This window comes from Bicyclus anynana, chromosome 19 (genome assembly GCF_947172395.1).
Source record: "Bicyclus anynana chromosome 19, ilBicAnyn1.1, whole genome shotgun sequence".
Lineage (NCBI taxonomy): Eukaryota > Metazoa > Arthropoda > Insecta > Lepidoptera > Nymphalidae > Bicyclus > Bicyclus anynana.
The window spans coordinates 1926519-1948186 of NC_069101.1; the positions used below are offsets into that span (position 1 = coordinate 1926519).

At 36.8% G+C, this 21668-nt stretch overlaps 1 protein-coding gene across 1 annotated transcript; it reads left to right on the forward strand.

The window, feature by feature from the left end:
* Positions 1–423: 423 nt before the first annotated feature.
* Positions 424–17308, forward strand: LOC112050639 (uncharacterized). The gene is made up of 7 exons (XM_052887338.1): positions 424–554; positions 10039–10336; positions 11792–12036; positions 13541–13723; positions 14349–14553; positions 15055–15214; positions 16850–17308. The coding sequence occupies exons 3-7, from the start codon at positions 11910–11912 to the stop codon at positions 17015–17017; spliced, it is 843 nt and encodes a 280-aa protein (XP_052743298.1). The 5' UTR covers positions 424–554; positions 10039–10336; positions 11792–11909; the 3' UTR covers positions 17018–17308.
* Positions 17309–21668: the final 4360 nt, after the last annotated feature.

Sequence of the window (21668 nt, forward strand, 5' to 3'; positions counted from 1 at the left end):
TTGTCTGCTCTCAACGGTAAGCAAGCTTTCCTGACGATCACTAACTCTATTAAGTAAGCTCTAGTATAGTATTAACTACCACGTCAAATGTCAACTAGAGAGAGAGAGAGAGAGAGAAGAAGAAGAAGAAGAAATACTTTATTGCACACAAAAATACAATTATAAATTAAAACAATAAAAAGATAAATTAAACTTAGCATGCAAAAAGTAATCTCTACCAGGCAACCCCTGAGGAGAGAACTTGCGAAGAAAGAGCGGGAAGGTGCAATATAGAGATTATATATAGAGAGATTATAGACAATCTATAAGTTTTAAACCCCGCCAGAATCAACAGAGAAAACCGGCAAAACCGTAACCTTAAAGTAAAAACCGGCAACGTTCGCAGTAACGTTCCAATCACTATTATTTCCGAGGGTATATTATTGAATGAACAACTTTCAACGATCACAGTAACAGTTTGTCTGTAGACGCGTGATAGTGCATACGTGTGTACAGTGCTCCGCGGGGCAGCGATTTTATTTTTATTTTTTATTTGGCTTCTAGCCATTGTATGGGTGAGTTATGTTTTAAACTTACATTTTAATTAAATAATCTTTGATTTGAACCACATTTTACTACATTCGGTACCTCTGTTGTCATGGTTACAAAGAACTGTGCTTGGATTACGACGCGTTTCGTCTACTGTTGAATGCCATAACGCATTAGTATTGAGCGTGTTTGTAACAAAATAAACAAATCGGTATGTTATTATTAGGCAATTCTCAGCTGATATGCAGATATAAATATCATTATCTATTTGTGGTGTAATTTTTCTATACTTTTCTGTACTATTCGAGTAATCGTTGTTTGTAGAAAATTCTACGTGTTTTCATTCGTTTACGTGGCGTAAACTGTCGTAGAGGATGTTTTTAACAAAATCTTAATGAAAAGTCATTAATATTAATAATAATCTTACTGGTAAATGTAATTTTATAACATTTTTATACGATATATAATAATTTCGTAGGATTATGTAAATAATTCTTTTCATTTTCACTTGCGTATGGTCGTATATACGTAGCTAGGTACCTGCTTTGAAATGTAGTCACGTTTAGTTTATCGTCACGCTGTTAATGTGTGTAATGTGTGATAACAATAGAAAGTCATAAAATGTTGCTGTAAAATTATTACAACGCCAGTTTTGCTTTCTAATAAAACATAGAGATAATATAGCAATAAATAAACGGAACTTAAAAGAATGGATTATAAAAATCTTTATTAGTACTAAATTAATCTAAATGGAGTGTATTTTTATTGTTATTGCTATACGAGTAATTACAAGATTTATAGTTTTTTTTAATTTGTTATAGTTAACAAATTAAAAAAAAATTATTTAACTAAAGAAACTTGTCGTATTATCTTATTTGATATTACCCACATATTTAGTAATATTACTTTACTAATTTATTATATTACTGGTTAAAATCGATTCTTATAGAATTTTGCGTAGCACCTCTACGAGATTGAAATTGGATTTTCTTGCAGAATTTTATTTTTGTAATGAATAAATGAAAACCGGAACAAATGGCACACATGATGTTAGGTGGTACAACCATTGGTATATCAACCGCAGGGCTAACACATTACCATTGCCTACGTGACTCTACGTAAGGTAGGGTAGGGGTAGGGTATATTAAACATACAATATAGCGAATATTTATTATATTACAACGGGAAGTACGCTAGAAAAACCGCGGATATACCTACTTATTATCTATAGTATAATTTAAAATATTGTCGCAGTTTAATTGTTCGTAGCAAGTCTACGAAATACGCCGGAATGATACGAGTACCTGTATAGAATTGCAAATTCGTTGATAACACTCCCACGATATGCGATGACAGGGGGAAAGACTGCGCGAATGTGAAATTGTGAGTGCGGGGAAGTGACGTGCATCAGTCGTGGGTTTTTCGTTCATCGCTACACGCCACACGGCCCGCGCGGAACATGGGGAGTGTTACGAACGAAGTTGCCAAACTATAGGTGTTACTTATCTGTAGATTTTTAATTCTATTCAATAATGTTACCCCTTAGGCGATTAATTTTACTTCTACGAGTACATTTTCAATGAAACATATAGATCTGTTAAAGTTTTCAAGAGGAAAAGCTTGCTTTTCCACCAATGTGGAAATTTCCACTGTGGGAATTTCCACTTTAGTTTCAATTTTGTTAAGAATTCATATGCACAGAACAGTGAAGCAGAAAACGTTAGAGCATTTAATTACCAGTTTGACTTATTAAAAAACAAAATATAAAAACAGTTGTCAATAAATAATATTAATCATAATTTAATTCTGAGTAATATAAATATTTCGAACGAAACCTTGAAAGTTCTCATTTACTTAATGAAAACTTCGCAGAATTTAGCAATTACATTTGTAGGTTTGTAGAGTAATTAAAACCGTATGACATAAAGTAATAATTATATCGTAACTATACTTAAATGGAGTAATAATGAATAAAATCAATTAAGAAATACGACTTCCATTCTAGTTAGCTAATTATGATGCTTTTAAAAATTCCCCAGGAGTAATGAATAAAAACAATACAAAAATATTGATTGATAAGCAAAAATGCGAATAATAACATCAAATTTTCTATCTTAATCACTTTGAAATTTTTGAAAGAACTAAAGGAAAGATTGATTTTAACTTTTCTTTTAAAGGAACCGTAACTTTGAAAAAAAAAACTAAATAACTTAGAGCAGAACACAGGCTACTTTTCAACCTGGAAAAATCAATGGATATCGAAGTATTTGAAAAACTGAAAAAAAAATTTTACGCAGACCAAGTCGCGGGCGTCCGCTAGTATACCTAATATAAACAAAAGGTTACATTGATATCGAACGCACATTGGAGCCTGGAGGGCCATGGTCATTCATTCTTGCGTGCCTACACAGAACAGAGTAACCAGAGTGTTTACAAACTGCGTGCTAAACCTTGAAAAAAAAACAAAAGTCACGCGTCTCCTTGACATCCGCATATACAAACTTTTTTCATAATTTTTATTTCAAAATTTAACACTAACAACAATTACGTAAAATAATATAACAATCAATAATAAACAATAAAAAAATACTCTATCTTATTTCTTTAGTTTTTATGAACAGTTTTTAAAATATTTAAAATACGTTTTTTAAAATATTTAAAATACGTTGTGACGCCATTTCTCTAAGAATAATATTAAAAATTACTGATGCGACGGTTCGTATCGTACTGACAAGAGAACGTATTCGTTTTTGAATTTCGTATCCGTGACGGGCACGACACCGTCTTGTTCCGTACGCTACATCTGTATATTATTGATTAATCTGTGCGTGCCTACTTAGAATGTAGCACGCGCTTTAGTACTTAACTGATCTATTTCCAACAAAGAGATTTCCTGTGAAAATGAATCAGTGGCGATAACAAAGAGTTACTGGTAACAGCGGCAAAGTGCAAAGTACCGCAATGAGATCATGCGGATCGTTTACCCCGGTGACGTCACCGCGGGCCGACCAATCACGTGCGTTACATTGTGGACTGACCTTTACAATGCGCGCACGCAGTTGTGCGTGAATTCTTCGTTCTTTGTCCTTTTAACCGACTTCCAAAAGCCGAGGTTCTATGTTCAGCTGTATATGTTTAGTATCGCATTTTAATCTATAACAAGCCCTGAATATTAGCCTGGGACGGAACGTTATCTAAAACGTAGAATATCCGGCGTCAGTGTTCCCATGCGATAATGGCATATCTAGTGAAGAGGAAAAAACATGTCGACCAATAGCAGTGGAGTTGAAATCTCTTTCGTCCTAAAGGAACTAGTATATTTTCGCGACCGTCGTCATTTGTCTTTATTATGTTTCGAAACTTGTCTCGGTGCACATAATAGACCAGTTGATCCGTATGATTTGTTCAAGACAAGAGTGCAGGCATCTAAGTAGTAAGCTTTTAGTAATTAAGCTTGTCCAGAGAAGCATTACCACCATGCATACTGCCGCCAAACAGCATTGCTGCATAGTTGTCGGTATAATTACAGGCTCATGAGCAGTGACGTAGCGTGCCTTGGAGGGGTATGTCCTGTATCAAAATTAGTTGGAGGGCCAAGTATTATGGGAAGATTTCTTAAAAAAAAGATGTTTGAAGAATCTTTGAATATTCGGGAATTCATAGATTCTTCAAACCAAAGGCGATTGTGGATTACAATCAATCAATCAATTTATTTATTTGCAGATACATGCATTATATATACAGGTGGTCGGTAGATGTAGATGGTAAATGTATCTTGCCAATCTGGCATGCAAATTATTTATTAAGTATTTAATGATTCAAATGACAATTTCACCATTTAAAATTTACATCTTTACAATAATGTTATAAGTAAACATTTTGTAAAATGTTATTATTTACATTTTACTTATTTTACCTTTTACACGTAAGGGGCCTCAAAAAATGTAAATAAATACTAAAATAATATCTAGTAGGTATTTGTATCAAACATCATCATTAATAATTATTCATCAAACCACTTTTAATGGCCAGTTTGACATATACGTAATTTGATATGTTATCTCTTGCAGTTAAGTAATAACCGACAGTGAACATTGGTACGGGTATTAACGATTGAAACGATGAAATGAATAAAGTAATAAACCTTATTATAAGGATGCCCTTCACCGGTCATTTCGTCTGCAATCTGTCGGCACATTCTCCGAGAAACTCGATCACGTGTTGCCTGTAGGGCTGTCCCTCTATTGTGCGATAGTGACTGATTAATCATTCGTAAGAACCTCTAATTTAGTGGTCAAGAATCCGCTCTTATCAGCATTAAGAATTTTGTATTTTTTTTTGAGAAAGAGAAAAGTTTGAAGTAATCGCCCGTGCTTTCGCTCGGTCGCTTGCTCGAAATCGCTTCGTTTTTTTTAAATGTGTTAAAAAAACCGGAGTAAATTCTTATATTTTTAATCTTCTCCATTTTAAATAATAAGAATTATTACAGTGTTGACGAATACATGAATGAAAAATTTTGTAATGTATTGATTGATATTGACGTTTTAGTATAATAAATTATTGTAAAATACTGTAAATATTTGCACGCTGATATGTCAGTAAATTGTGTTGGAATTTTTTTCTATAGTTTAAGAAAAAACCACAGTTTCAGAAAATAAATTATTATTATTATTATTAAAATTAAAAATAAAACAATAAGTAATTGCATAAAATCTTTAGGCTACGTTTAAGCTTTTCATCCTTTTAATGCAAGATTATTTTTGTGTTTTACAAAAAATAAACATTTAATTTTTTTTTTATAAAAAAGTCAACAAAAGTGACAACCCTGGCTACGTGTCGCGAAGGTTAGTGACACAGTGGCCTACATAGTCGCGTAACACAACCGTGCTGCCAACAGCCCGTGTCGCTTGCACAGCTCGGGCCTGACCTCGTGCACGTTGCGATAGCGTCCAGCTTGCGTCCATGCTACGGACAGCTTGCATCCATTTACGTCCGAACAATATTACCAAGAACTAACCGACGCCCCGCGGTTTCAACCGTGTAGTCTCCGTCCCCGTGAAAAATCGGGTACAAAATATAGCGCTATGACAATCACAAATAATATGGCTTTCTAGTAGTAGTAACAGAATTTTCAAAATCGGTTAAGTAGATTCAGAGATTAACCCACAATATAACTGGCTGGTGGGAGGCTTCGGCCGTGGCTAGTTATCACCCTACCGACAAAGACGTACCGCCAAGCGATTTAACGTTCCGGTACGATGTCGTGTAGAAACCGCACAGGGGTGTGGATTTGGTGGCGGGCTAACTTATTAGGATCCTCCTCCTAACAAGTTAGCCCGCTTCCATATTAGACTGCATCATCACTTACAATCAGGTGAAATTGTAGTCAAGGGCTAACTTGTAAAGATTAATATAAAAAAAAAATTAAAAAAAATAACAAATTTTACTTCTTTATAGTGTAAGTAGGTATGCCTACCTGTTTAAAGAAAACAAAATAAAATTTAAAATTGTAAAAATTATTTTAATACATAATTGAAAACCAATTGCACGCGATATATTATGTATATTTTGAATGACATTGATTGAGGAATGGAGGCAATTCCATGAATTCACAATAAACTTGTGAGTAAACACAAAGGGTTTAGAAATTGCCCACTTAAGGTCCGCTCGAGTTTGCATAATTCGATTCTATCGATTTTAGAATTCAAACTGCTTCAATTATTTAACTTAGATTTTCACAAAGAGAGGTTTTCAAATGCAAGCGATTGTTTTGATTTCTTGTGAAACTCTCCTTTGTTAATAATTGGTTGTAAAACTCTCTTTTTAAACCCTCCTTGTGAAACTCGTCATGATACTACTAACTATTAAGTTACTATTTGTGTAAATTAGCCTGAAAATTCAATACTAAATAATATATATTTTTTTTATTATTCTTTACAAGTTAGCCCTTGACCACAATCTCACCTGATAAGTGATAATGCAATCTAAGATGAAAGCTGGTTAACTTGTTAGGACGAGGATGAAAATCATCCCTTCCGGTTTCTATACGACATTGTATCGGAACGCTAAATTGCTTGGGTGGTAGGGTGGTAACCAGCCAGACTAATTAAGAAAACCTAAAACAGCCCAGCCAGGGATCTAACCCAGGAACTCCATCATGTAAATCCACCGCGCACATCACTGCGCCACGAAATGCGCCAAAATACTAAAATTATAAATGGGAAATTGAACTAGATCCTAGATCCAGTTTAACTCTAGAAACGATCTTGGTGAAAGATGGTACTTGGGCTTCTTTTATCCTAGAGTTTATTTTCATGGTCTTATTTTGAATAATTTGAAACCCCCCACCGTATTATATTAAAAATCGAGGTCATTAACAACTTGGCGAATAACCCAGCTGACGAATCAAACCAAGGTCCTAAACGTAAGCAATGCACATAACTATGCCACGGAGGTTCAAAACCGCTTATTTGTATAAATAAATCAATGTAAGGAACCCTAATTGTAGGTTGTATTCTACGTAATGCTGATTCCCACAACAGCCTACATAAATAAATAATCACTTTAATTTCCGGAACTACAAACATCATTCGAGCCAGGTGTCAACATAATCCGCACGAGCTGTATAATGTACTAATGTAATATGAAGAAGAAATTATGTATTGTTAGTTAATAAATATTTAATGACAATGTTGATCTAAATATATAAAAGGTCACGAAATCTCACAACCCATTTGACGTAAAAAGAAATTTGGCAGGGAGGTAGTTTATAGCTTTGTTATGTTTATATTTTGCGACGGAGCTGCAATAAGGAGGTCTGAAGACAGGCGAAGTCGCGGGCGTCCGATAGTTACAGTTTTAATAAAAGATTTAGCATCCACGAATCAGTTGCTTTTCAAAGTTTACATAAGTGTTTTTAAATGCCTATCTAATGAGTGTTATGGCAGAAATAGAGTATTTGTTAAATAGAGTATAGAGAATATAGCTGAGTCATAGTTAGTAGGAAGATCTATTTACTCTATCCAGTGAAAACATTAACTGGAATTACTCTCTGACGCACAATTGTGAAGCACCCAGTATACGTAGGTATAAATTACTTGTACACAATGATGTTAAATACTGTTAGATGTGTTACTAGGTCATGAAAGTTGAGGCGCTCAAAAGAGGAAATTTCCACATCTCAATATTAGTTGTGGTCAAAAATGTCGAGTTGTGTGTTCAGGAAGTGTAAAAACTATATATATAAATATATAATGGAATTAAAGACAAAATTGTGCATGTGTGCGCTCAGTATTGTAGTATTGTTTTATTCAGATCACTTTTTTCGGTGATTTTGTAGGGACGTAACCGATCTATAGTATAAAATTATCATTGGTTGTACATATGTTTTCTGTGGTATAATGAGCGATTATATTTTTAGAACATTTCATAAATATGTAAAAAATTAATTAATTAATTTATCTTAATGGCCCGTTGATAGAGCCACCATTTGCAAGAGAAGATTTGAAGCGTAAACCAGTGGCGTAGCGTGTCTTGGAGGGGCCATATAATAAAATTAGTTGGGGGCCCAAATAAACGGTAAAGAATTCTCACTTAATATAATCCTCTCTCTCTGAATTTTTAATAATAAAACAAAAATACTTGCTTAAAATAAATATAACAGTGATTAAACTTATGTATGTTTCCAACTTTTGGGAGCACGCTTAACTCGGGAAAAAATACTGTTTTTATTACTTTTTGCCACTTCAAAAGTGAAAACTATAGGCGTGTTTTGTAGATTTTTTATTCGGGAAGTACCAGATTAAGTGAGATTGTGGAATTTATCAGTGATTTACTCGTATGTTTCCAATTTTTGGGAGCACGTTTAATTTGGGAAAAAAGAAAGTTCTTTTTCACTTTTTGCCACTTCTGAAGTGAAAACTATAGGCGTCTTTAGTTTTTTTTTTCGGGAGGCGCCAAATTAAGTGAGATTTTAGATAACATTTTTCTTATTTTTACTTTCAAACGTAAGGGACCCTGGTAGACCGTAGGCCCCGTATCATTGATATAATTGATACGGCGGTAACTACGTCCCTGGCGTAGACCCACCACGTTGGCGAGCTTATGTATTTAGTTCTGTGTAGTAATAGCTGAAATTGTATAAATTAACCAAAATTACCTACCTACGAGGCAGTTTCCTTATGTATGTACTCATTATTTTGGTCACTCGATATCATATTATTATCTATTCGTAATAGGTTTATTCATTGTTTGTGATGTGTGTACTTCTTGGATCCGATGATTCGTTTTTGGGGATATACTAGATAATGTTACTTAATTTATATATATGTATATAATAGTTTATACAACTTATCAGCCACAATGTTCTACAAAAGGCGTGGTATATTATCTCGATCCGACGCTCAGACATTTTTATTACCTGGTAACACAGTTAGCTACCAGAATGAAGAAATTTTGTAAATTACGAAAAATTAACTTGATAGTAATCAATTGTAAAAATGTTCCACGGATTCTGGGCTAAACAGACGCGTAGATGTTATTCGAATATACACGTTCTATAAACAATGTTTTGACTACAATACTATCAATAAAATAGTACTTTAATAATTAAAATATTATAATAATTATGTGGGATAAGCTACTTAAACTTATTTGCCTATTGGCATTGTGGTACAAAGTCCTTGTGACAAAAAAAAAAGGCAACATGCATACCTAACATACCAGTTTTTGCAATAGTGATTGTTATACGACCTTCATCACATGCCCGAGTATATTCAGAATAACAAAGTAACTGCAAAAACTCAAACAATATTTTTTTAATATGCCCTCAACTTGTAATCACAATGTTAAATATGAATGCCCTCAAATCATCCCCTCAACTGATCATCACATGCAGCGCCGGCCCGAAGTAAATTTTAAAATGGAGCGAGATCCAATTGTGGCGCCTCTCCTGTTTGTTCCTTATACTATGTAGATATCTATAACAAATTATGAGTGTAAAGTAAGAATGGAACGCGAAAATCTCGACCATACACTGGGGTGACCAATTGAAAATCAGACGCAGTACCGTCTACGGTTGAGTAGGATTATCATTTCGGCGCTGGCCTCAGACCAATTATAGAAGGACCTGTATCGCACTCATAGTCACGAACAAAATTGTCTGTCATTTTCCGAGGAAAACGAGCTTAGATTTGGTATATATCTTATACTAAACTAGAAGTTTGTGCCCATTTTTTACACCATTCAATTACACAAAAAGGTATTTTTACGGAGCTCTTTAATCGATGAACACCATTACAACTATTTAACATCGATTATATAGAGACAGTTTTTATAATCGCATTAGATCGTTGATCATATACTTTGACAGAAGAGTAACGTCTAGCGAGGCAGGTCCTATACAATAATTGGTCTGAGGCGCTGGCGCCTAGACTCTAAGATTTGGCGCTTGGAGCGACTGCTCCGTTCGCCGTATGGAAGGGCCGGCTCTGATCACATGTCTTGTTGCAGAGCGTGAAAAACTATCATCATTGGTGTTAGAGAAGCGTGAGCTCGCCAGCGTTCCCGAGGAACGCAGCGACGATGGAGTCCAGCTCTGCGAGGAGGCGGTGGTGGGGCTCGCGGCGCCCGAGGTGGGCCGCTGGGGCGACGAGTGGCCCAGTTGACTGGATGAGAGCGACGGAGACTCGGGGGTGCACCACCTGACGCCAGCGCTGCCGCCGCCCCGGTGGGCGCGGCCGCTGCGACCGATCCGACTGACGAGAGGGGCCCTGGAGGACCTCGTCGCACAAGCCGAGGCGATCTATAGGTATAAAATAAAAAATAAAAATAAATCATTTATTTCAGGCATACACCCATATTAAGAAAAACATAAAAACAAAAAATCAAAATTTAAATTAAAAAGTCGAAATAGTATAGGTAAAATGTCAGAATAATATGAAATGTCAGCAAAAGAAAAGCAGTAAGGTCATTATTATTAAAGTCCGTCAGGTTACCTTACAATTTCCGTATCGGCATGGGCACTGTAATATGTCTGTCACAGCAGTGACGGACATAAATACAGTCGAGCCTTGCCGCTATAGCTCCAAGAATGCTATTGGAACTGCCCCTCACCCTTCGGACCATCGACACGCATCTTTTCCTTATAACAGTGTTAAAACAGTCTGTTCGCGCATCCGCGAACATGCCCGTATAATGATGATGATGGTCATGATGTATAACATCATCATCATCATCATTATCAACCGATAGACGTCCACTGCTGGACATAGGCCTCCAAGCATAACGATCTCGAGCCGCCACCATCCAGCGGTTTCCTGCAATCCGCTTGATGTCCTCGGTCCGTAGTGGGTAACACTGCGCTTTCCGGTGCGGGGTCGCCATTCCAGCACCTTGGAACCCCAACGTCCATCGGCTCTTCGAACTATGTGGCCTGCCTGAAGTGGCAATGGGCAGGCCACATAGGTATAACATCAGTCTATTTTTCAAAGATCACATTAGGGCACAGATACTTTCTCCTACACGGTGACTCGCATAGGAAGGTAGGCTCACCCACCACTGCGTTTATACGGGTTAGCATCATCATTATATGACTATTTAGTGACCCACTTCAGGACCAGATCTCTCTACTTACACCCTCTGATTTGGATTTAGAGACAGCACTGCCTGATCGAATCAGAAATGAGGAGATCCGGAGAAGAACCAAAGTCACCGATATAGCTCAACGAATTGCGAAGCTGAAGTGGCAATGGGCGGAGCAGATAGTTCAAAAAGCCGGTGGACGTTGGGGTCCCAAAGTGCTGAATTGGCGACCCAGCACTAGAAAGCGCAGTATTGGTCGACCCCATACCAGGTGGACTGACGACATCAAGTGATTCGCAGGTATTCGCTGGATACATGTGGCTCATGTTTTGCAGTGGACGTCCATCGGCTGATATGATGATGATGATGATTGCCTGCTGCTAATGTGTGGTAGCGGGGTTAGGGTGATATTGTTTGACAGTTATTAGCTGAATATTTCATAGCCTCATGACGGAGGCCGCATTGGGTAACTTTTGGCCTAACAAGGCAGTAAACATGCTTAGGGTGCTAATAATCAGAACAAGGGACTTCGCAAGCCAAAGGAGTATTTTGGTATTTACTCGCTTACGTAGAAGATGCCTATTCACTCTTGACTTGATGATATCCATGTTGTAGGTTTAGTTATATTGTAAGTGGTAAGGAAAACAGCTGGCACTACTTAACTTCTGTAACTCCTTCGAAGGTTCCTCCTCGTCCACAACAACTATGACTCCGTGAGCAACTTCATCGCACTATACGACGCGTACGCGAAGACGGAGAAGCCTCTGTTCCATCTGTTCGCCAAGTATTCTCCGCCCATCATGAGGAGGAAGAAGACGTGCGTGGGGTTAGCCATGGAGCTGATAAGCAGGTGGCGGGCCCTGGATGCAGAGTTTCCCGGACTTGATTCGGCTACCTCGTTGGTTTCTTGCGAGGAAGCAGTTTTAGGTAAGATGGTTTTTTGTTGAGAAGATAAAAGTTGACGAAACAAATAGCCCACGTGTAGGCATAGAGACATAGACTAATGTCGATTATTGTCTTAAAATGAGTCTTCAGGGTAAGCAGTACCAATTTGCATATATGAAGTGCATGCCACTGTGAGGTCACGTTCAATGCGAGGCTGTGCACTTGTCAACGTGAGGCCAAATGTCAGGCCTCATGTGCCTGTAATTATCTCTACTATATAAAAATAAGTCGGGGTTTCCTTCCTGACGCTATAACTCCAGAAATCACGAACCGATTTCCACGATTTTGCATTCGTTGGAAAGGTCTCGGGCTCCGTGAGGTTTATAGCAAAGAAAATTCAGGAAAAGGTAGGCGTAGGGTAGGGGTAGGGTAGGGGTAGTTGAAAGTTTACATCGAGTTTCACGCGGACGAAGTCGCGGGCGTCCGCTAGTACTATATATACTAAGATACTAAGATTATAAAACAAGTTCGTCGAAGTTACTATAATACGATTACTTGGTGAATTTGTTAATGACAAAAATCCTTGGAGACAATCGGATCAACTTTCACCTTCATACTAAAAGTGGCTACTAGTTAATTAGTCATGTCACTTAATACACAATGTTGTAATTGGTATTTAAATGTTAGCTAACTGAACGTTGATTTTTTTTGTTCTTTCCAGCTTATTTTATTTTATTACCGAGACAATTTTCTTTAAAGGAACTAAAATAATTAGTCAGGTCTATATTACAAAAAATAACCCTGTATGTCTAGCATGCGACCAACAACATATTACTCTGAAGAGAAATAGACAAAATGTCAACCAACGGCGGAAGAGTGCCATTTCTTTCGTCCCAACGCGACGAAAAAATTGCGATATTTCGGATATCAATCAACAGTATCGGATGTGCTACTATTGGTCGGCATTTGTCTATTTCTCTATACAATATACGTCGTGTGGTCACATGTTAGGCCTTCTGGTTAGGATCAGTTAGGATTGAGTATGACAATAGTCTAACTGACAAGGATCGAACCAGGCCTTCTCAGATTTGGTTCCAACTTTTTAGTCATATCGCTATCGAGGTCACAAAATTATTACTATCGTATAGGTCATTCCAGTCTTTACCATACAAAGCCCACCAATCTACGTTTTAACAGCGTGGTGGATCTAAGCTTCAATAAACAGATAGCCAGGATTTCTCCAGGTCTGGCTGGTGGGAGGCTTCGGCCGTGGCTAGTTACCACCCTACCGGCAAAGACGCACCGCCAAGCGATTTAGCGTTCCAGTACGATGCCGTGTAGAAACCAAAAGGGGGTGTGGATTTTCATCCTCCTCCTAACAAGTTAGCCCGCTTCCATCTTAGACTGCATCATCACTTACCATCAGGTGAGATTGTAGTCAAGGGCTAACATGTAAAGAATAAAAAAAAAAATAGCCTTAGGCTTAAAAAAATAGCTACTAATAGGCGTAAAATAATGATGATTTGACTATTTCCGTTTTTGTTAGATGTGAGGGAGTACGTGACGCTGGGGGAAGGGCCTAACTCTGTAGAGTACGCGGAGAAGGAGCACGTGCTCGTGTGCGTCCAGCTGGACGTGGACGGCCGGCCCGGGGTCTTGCTCGCCGACCCTGGGTACCATCTCTCCAGGTTGATCATTGTGATGCACGATCAACTTTACCCACATACAGGTAGATAGCCTACTGAAATTATTTATTTACTCTTTATTTGTACACCACTTCTAGCAAGTAAGAATTGAAAACATTTTTCTTTGACGGAAAAGCGATGTTAACTGGAAACCATTGCCTATATAAATGAGCATCACCTCAACACCTTATAATAGTATGGAGTATTGGATATAATATGGAATAGTGGATATTAACATTTCGCTTTCAATCTCAGGAAAAGCAAACTTATTTTCTTAAATTTTTGTTTTGTATATAAAAATTAGGTATATATCTTGAACATGGCCATTTTGTTTTTCGTTATGTTGTTTAATTTACTTGCAATTAGGTAAAAATGGTTTTGGCGCTCACGTCATAAAATTTGCGTCGCGCGTCAATCGCTCCGTGCTTTTCACTCACGTGAAAGTCATAATTCGGCGTCTCGTTTGCGCGTCGAATTTTATCCATATCGTACCGACGCGATGCGCGCTCTTAAGTGGACCTAGGACATCAACTGGGTTGCAAGGAGACGCTGGATGCTGGCGGCTCGAGGCCGTTTTGTTTGGAAGTACATAGAAGAGGTCCATGTCCAACAGAGAACGTCCATCGGCTGAAGATGATGATGATGACTAAAATCATTGTTCTTCTACAGGCTGGTTCACACAATCCGAAGAGCCGAGCTGTCTCAAAGACTACGAATACAGCTGCAACCCACAAAACAGCAAATACGTGGAGTGGCGGGAGCGAGTGACGCGCGGCACCGCCGTCAAGTGCCAGACGTCACTCATCTACGTGGCACAACCCTTCCTGGACTGCATCCCCATCACTGAGAAGCGAAACCTAGTTTATAATTTCAAGTAAGTAAAGCCTTCAGTTCAGGCTTACTAGCTGACGCCGCGCGTTTTAGCCCGCGTGGTTCCCGTTCCCGTAGAAATACGGGGATAATGTATAGCTTATAGTGTTCCTCGATAAATGGACTATCTAACACTAAAAGAATTTTAACAGAACAAACCCCTCAGCTTTATACGAGTAACATTAGTATAGATAAGGCTTTGATCGCGAGGTCCTTCCTGTGTTGGAGACTTGGGTCGGAACCCAAAAGGAGTCTTACAAGTTTGACGTGTCTGTTTGTCTGTCTGTGGCATCATAGACCCCGAACGTATGAAGCTGAAGTCTTTGCCGGACGGGGCGTAACTAACCACGGCCGAGGCCTCCCACCTCCAAGCAATTTTCGTAGAAATTGTACTAAATAGAAATGTTCTTCTCCAATACAGGTTGATAAGTTCGGTTAAGCAGTGCATGAACGCCTGTATGAAGTGCACGCCGCTGTCATAGAGTCAACATTTTGGTTTTTACAGGAGCTTGTTAGCCCGCGACCCCAAAGGCCGGCTGGTGGCCGGTATGTACTTCCCGGTGGGGGGCAACATGGAGAACGCTACCTTCACCATCTTCACCGACAACGGCGTGGAGAAACGGAGAACAAAGTACAAGTTCGACGCCTTCAGAGACCCTGACAACGTTAGTGTTTTATTTCCTGTTAATTCCCGACCAGCGCCGGCCCGAAGTAAATTTTAAAATTGAGCGAGATGCAATTATGGCGCCTCTCCTGTTTGTTCCTTGATACTTATGAGTATAAATTAAAAATGGAACGCGAAGACCTCGACCATACTCTGAGATGACCAATTGAAAATCAAGCGCAGTACCGTCTACGGTTAACTAGAATTATCATTTCGGCGCTCTCTAGAATTTGGTGCCTGGAACGACTGCTCCGTTCACCGTATGGACGGGCCGGCCCTGTTCCCGACGAAAGGAGAGGTTGTGTTTGGTAGCCAGGTGTCAAGTTAATGCGCACGAGTTATATGTATTCTGTGCTATCTCTTACCGTAAGTCACTAATGCACGCCATTGACGATCAATTATTCTCACGTTTCTGCAGTACCCACGACTATAACTGATCGTGTATTCACTGCGTGCATGACGGCTCGACTTATGAAACGTCTTCGCTGACGTTTGCACTGCAGAAACGTGAGAATAATTGACCGTCAATGGCTGACTTCGTCGTCATCGACCCATATTCGGCTCACTGCTGAGCTCGAGTCTCCTCTCAGAATGAGAGGGGTTAGGCCAATAGCCCACCACGCTGGCCCAATGCGCACTTCACACACGCAGGGAATTAAGATAATTATCTGGTATGCAGGTTTCCTCACATGTTTTCCTTCACCGATTGAGACACGTGATATTGAATTTCTTAAAATGCACACAACTGAAAAGTTGGAGGTGCATGCCCCGGATCGGATTCGAACCCACACCCACCAGAAACAGAGGCAGAGTCATATCCACTGGGCTATCTGGGCTGGGCTTTTGGCTGACTTAACAATGAAAAATTTAAATGTATTACTGCGCTATGTAATCACGTATTCACGTTGTGAATTGTCATAATCGGTAGGTACAGTATGTTAGATAATACCTACAGCAAACAATGTCGAACTGAAAACATTGGTTAGCGTGTTACGTTTACCCAATTCAAGGTTTTTCCGGTAAACTCTATAATTAGAACTACACTACTAGACACGAGTTTGCACCAAAAATTAAATATGTAGTTAGTATTAAATTATTCATACCTACCGGGGATTTTCAGGGTTTTTTATTTTATTTTGGGCGTTAATTATATCGATAATAAAATAAGGTTATATTATGTAGGGATCTAAATGAATGTAATTTAATGAATGCGCTACACTACGCTCCATGTAGGCGCTGGCCTTAAGACAATCGGTCTTTGTGCACGTTAACTTCATTAGAAATATTGCCAAATAAGCCAATAAATTCATATTTGCCACATGCAGCATACTGATCTGAAAGATTCATAGATCTATGTGATAGATTTGTAAAACGCTGAATTTTAAGGTATTTTGCATAGTCAGCGTTTTATGTTGTTATGTATAAAAGACGGTTTGATTTTGTATGTAGTTATAGTTGGATATGGATATCAAATTTGATACCCATATTGAGGTAATAGTGAAAAAAATATATAACACCCCATTTTGTGGTGGCAAATACTCACTAACACACACAGACACGTTCAACTTATAACACCCCCTTTTTTGCTTATGTGGTTAAATTCAGTATGAATAAATATATTTAAACCTTTTCGCAGGTACATCCATCTATAGTGGAAGAACTGGAACACTGCAGCGAGAAACTCCGATTCAAGAAGCGTGAACTGTTAGTGATCATCAGCAAACTCGCCAACATCCTGTCAAACCAGTCCTTCGTCGAGCAGGTGCTCGAGATTAACGACGACATATGCCGCATGTATTTATGACGAAATGGCGAAACCAAAATGGCCGACAATGCAACACAAAATGGCGTCGTTAAACAAAAATAAATATAATATTGTCCTTACTTTGTTTACACTAAGTTTTTTATTTGTGTATTTGTTTATTTATCGTTAAAAAGATACTATTTGGTGGTGGGTTACATAACATAATTTTATAATTCTTTTTATCTGTTTCATTATTTTATTCTTAGACATTTGTAGTTAAATGGAATGTATCTTTTGGTAAATTGAATATATGTATATTAATTTTGGCTCATTACATAATTATTACACCTATCAGTCGATTTTTATTTAATCTCCTAATTAATCTGTAGTTATTGAGAAAAAAATTGTACCAAATCCTATTAATAAATATACTTATTCCTATTATCCTATAAAGCTATATAATTTATAAAAATATCGTGTAGGTTTTTACAATTTTAAAGCCTTTTTGAAGTCGGTAAATAAGATGTAATCAATAAAAATACGTTAAAAGTATTCCCGATTACGTTAAATGTACTCCCGATTTATTGAAAAAAAAAAATCGAGTATTACTTTGATCACAACTTAGATACATAATAGGTGTCAAAGGATCACAACATATTTTTTATTCGGCAGTATTATATATCTCGCAGGGACCACGGGGAAATAAACGTTACAGCAATTTCGTAAAATACCCTAGATTTACGAGTCGGTACAACAGTATCTTTAATCATATACTTTGACAGAAAAGTAATGTCATTAGGTCCTTATGTATTTAGTCTGAGACGTGTGAATCTGGATTGGACGTCCATGTTTCTGATTTTACATAACGGAAATAAAACACAATAATTGCAAAATAGCATTTATTTCACTGACGGGAATGGGCGATTCATATCCAGCACCCTCGCTTTGTGCCTCGAGTTACTAAGACACAGTAGAGCCACTTTCATACATACAAACAAGTATTGTGACGTTGTTTAAGAAACTGCAAATCAATAGGTAATCTATTCTAAAATTATACGGAAATGGTTTGTAGAGTTGTGGGGGGTAATAAATGGATTTATCAAATCGGTTTTGAAAAATCTTTGACCTATGGAAAGCCACGTCATTTGTGAGTGTAATAGGCTTTATTTCATCCCCACATTCCCACAGGCAATGCGCGGGTGGAACCGTAGAGGCATCAGCTAGGCACAGAGGCTAAAACTATAAGAGTTTTAGAACCGTCTTATTTTCCCATTATTTTCCTTCCATCACAAATCTATCGAGTTCGTAAAAACGGGTCTACTGTACTAACATATGCAATAATACTACACACTTGACATTATAAATATATTCTACTACATACGAATTATTATACCTACATACATACCTATTCATAGCTTATGTATAATAGACAAAGATCAGAATGGGTTCACATTTATTAAAGAAAATTAAGAGTATTTTGTCCTATACAACGAGGTTGACGAAAGAAATTCCCTTTTCTATCGAATGCCATAGTCAATCAGTTTAAGTAGAGAAATAATTATAAGATGAAGACAAACACAATAGGAAAATCATGTAATTTTTCAATATCATTGACATTTCTAATGAAGAAGAACAGAGATGCTGTCTCTCTGTTTAAAGTCCGGCCGCTGAGAGATGGCGTTTTTGACACCTGTCAATGTCAATGAGATATTTAAATATCTTTTATTAACCTTAATAACGAGTTAAACATCAAAAATTGAATAATTATGCCAACATACAATAAGCGTATTAATTTTGGGTTAAAATTATTATCAATTAATTAATTAACAAATATAAAAAGGTGACATTGGCAGGTGTCAGAAACGCAATCTCTGAGCGGCCGGGCTTTAAGTAGAGAAAATACGACATAAGGACAAATCGTTATAGACTCAGAGAAATCATGTTTTGTCCTTTATCAATGAAGCGTCTAATGTAGGAAAAGGACAATTCTGTCCCCCGTCATAGTCTGTGTTTTATTTATCGATTAATTTGTCTCTCGAAACCCTGACAAATCTGTGAAACAATTGTCACAAATCAGACAAAACTATTCAGTACTAAAGTGAAATATAAGCAAAATAAGCATTTACTGTTAAATGAAACGTTTTGTCAAGCTTTCGCGGACAATAACAAAAACAAAAAAAAAAACTGGCTCCGAGTTCTAGCCCTTTTGAGCCCAGAAAAAATTATATATTACTCACTGTAGGTACAGATTAAAAAAGCATAGTAAAATTATGAGTTCAGATCTATTCTATAACCTAAATTAACTACACCCGTCATAAAGTATTCGGAATCTATATTTATCGAATACATACAAAACGAGACATGAACAATTTACAATTAAACTGTCTACATTATTAGCATAGTAATAATTATTTATCTCACATTCGTGTATCTAAAATTAATAAATCCATTATTTTACTGAATGCTGCACAAGAAATGAATTAACTATTAATTAATTACACAATAATTTTATTAACAATTTCATTCTTGTGAAACTTTCAGTAAAAAAAAGGTTTTATTCTATATCTAAATTACCTAGTTACATTTAGAAAACTATGTCTTAACAAATAATTGAAGGTAATGGCAAAAATAAATAACGTTAATTCTGTTATAATAATAATTATAAATGAATGTGAGGGCGCTGTTGTCGAGCATTAACGTCCGGCCGCTCAGAGATTGCGTTACTGACAGGTCGAAGGACGTCAAAAAACTCTCGTCACATATACGAATGAAATGATGCGTGTGCAAAAGATGGCGCTGTATGAAAATCAATTTACAAGTTTATCTTTTTCTAATACCTGACAATATTAACATAACATGAAACAAATTTAAAGTAAACAGAAATCACAATAAATGTAAACTATTATTATTAATTGTTAATTAAATAGTTTTAACTAACATTACCTACATCTTAATACTAAATTTTCATTTGATTTAGTATTTTTCAAAATTAAGGCGATAGAATTTCGATTTTATTATTCTCTCTACTATTAATTTTATCTATATAAAAAAAAAAACTGAAGACGCGATCGTTAGTCATTTGAAATTAATCTGTTCATTTGTTCCGGCTAATTTAGTGAAACGACTAGACCGAATTTGAAATGCCTTTCAGTTCACTGGCAGATAGTTAATGCAATGTCAGCCACTGACGATCAAGTCACATGCCTGCAGCGCTGACGGCTTGACGTCCGATAAAACTGATCGTGTGATGGTCGCGATCGGCATGATTTCATACACAACGCAATTGACACACGATCGGTTTTATCGGATTACTTCGTCAGTGGTTGACATTATATTGTGTAATTTATGGAACTTTTAAAGAACATTTTTTTGATCGTTGTCGCGGGTATATTTATGGGAATAATAAACTAGGGACAAGTCGAATTTTCTTTTTTTTTTTTGTATATCGTTTAGCAATTCTTTTTTTTAATCGCCTTTATTTAAAAAATCCTACACCAAACAAAACACTCGCAATAAAAGAACAGCCACATTACAGGGCAACAACTTTCTTAGTAGATATTAACAGTTACACACTGAAGCGACACTTGAAAATGTACTGTAGTCAGTGTGTATTCATCATTAGACTCTATGCATTTTTGGATAGGGGGGGATAGTGTTGCTATATTGTAATAGTGAATCATAGCTTAGGGTTGCCATCTTGGGAAATTGTATTATTTCGGCTTAAATCACGCGTGCTTTGGCCGTTTTTCTAATTCAGTATTATAATGAACACTCAGCTAGTATATCTATATATATATATATTCAAAAAAAACTGTATAGATTTCTTCTAGTCCGCTCTGAATACAAGGCAGTGTACAAAAAAATATATCGTAGTGAGGCTTTTATATTTGCACGGTACTTAACACGTTAATCATTATGTATATTCAAAACAAAAGCCATTTTACGAAATACCACTTATCTAATGACGCTTGATGTAAAAAAAAAAGTCATTTTGTTGCAAAAAAAATCCGTGCCTTTTTATTTAAAATATAATTTATTATTTACGTAATTTCAATGAAACAACCATGCCACCAGGGTTATTATGTAACTCGGTGTAATATTCATTTAAATGAATGACTGTCGTTTTTTAATAAGTTTTCATCTTTGCAATAATCTCACATTGTGTTCTCAACGAAATCACATAGTTGTGGTTTTACGTAACATATCAAAAGCAAAAAGTAACGTTATTGTAATAAAAATCCATTAATTACGTAATTTCGTTGAAATATTCATGTTAGATGATCGTAAAAACAAAAAATCATTGCCACTTGATATAAATTGGCATTTTAAAGGTCATTTCGTTGAAATAACGAAAATACGATGAAATTATTATTATTATGTGTAATAATCGTAGCGATTCATTATGTTAATAACCTTGCAAATGGTCGCAAAACCAAAAAAAATCATAGTCAAATCAAATGTAGTGGCTCATATTTGAAATTGTAAACTGAGATATATATTATGATTACCCTAGAGCAGACTACAGAGTTATAACCAACTGCGTTATTTCACACTACTTAAAATATGGCGTCTACATTTTAGCTATGAGCTAGCACACAGATATAAGAGGTAACTAGATTTATAAAGTGTCAATTCTTTGTATCGAAACCAGCATACTCAGAGGCGTGGCCTAAATGGCTGTTTAATATTTAGTAAAAAATGAAATATGTCA

Excerpts from the sequence above, each read along its gene's own strand:
- LOC112050639 (XM_052887338.1), top strand. The coding sequence starts at position 11,910 with ATGAGGAGGAAGAAGACGTGCGTGGGGTTAGCCATGGAGCTGATAAGC. Across the intron at positions 13,724-14,348 it reads TCAACTTTACCCACATACAG|GCTGGTTCACACAATCCGAA; the intron begins GTAGATAGCCTA and ends GTTCTTCTACAG. Across the intron at positions 15,215-16,849 it reads CCTTCAGAGACCCTGACAAC|GTACATCCATCTATAGTGGA; the intron begins GTTAGTGTTTTA and ends ACCTTTTCGCAG.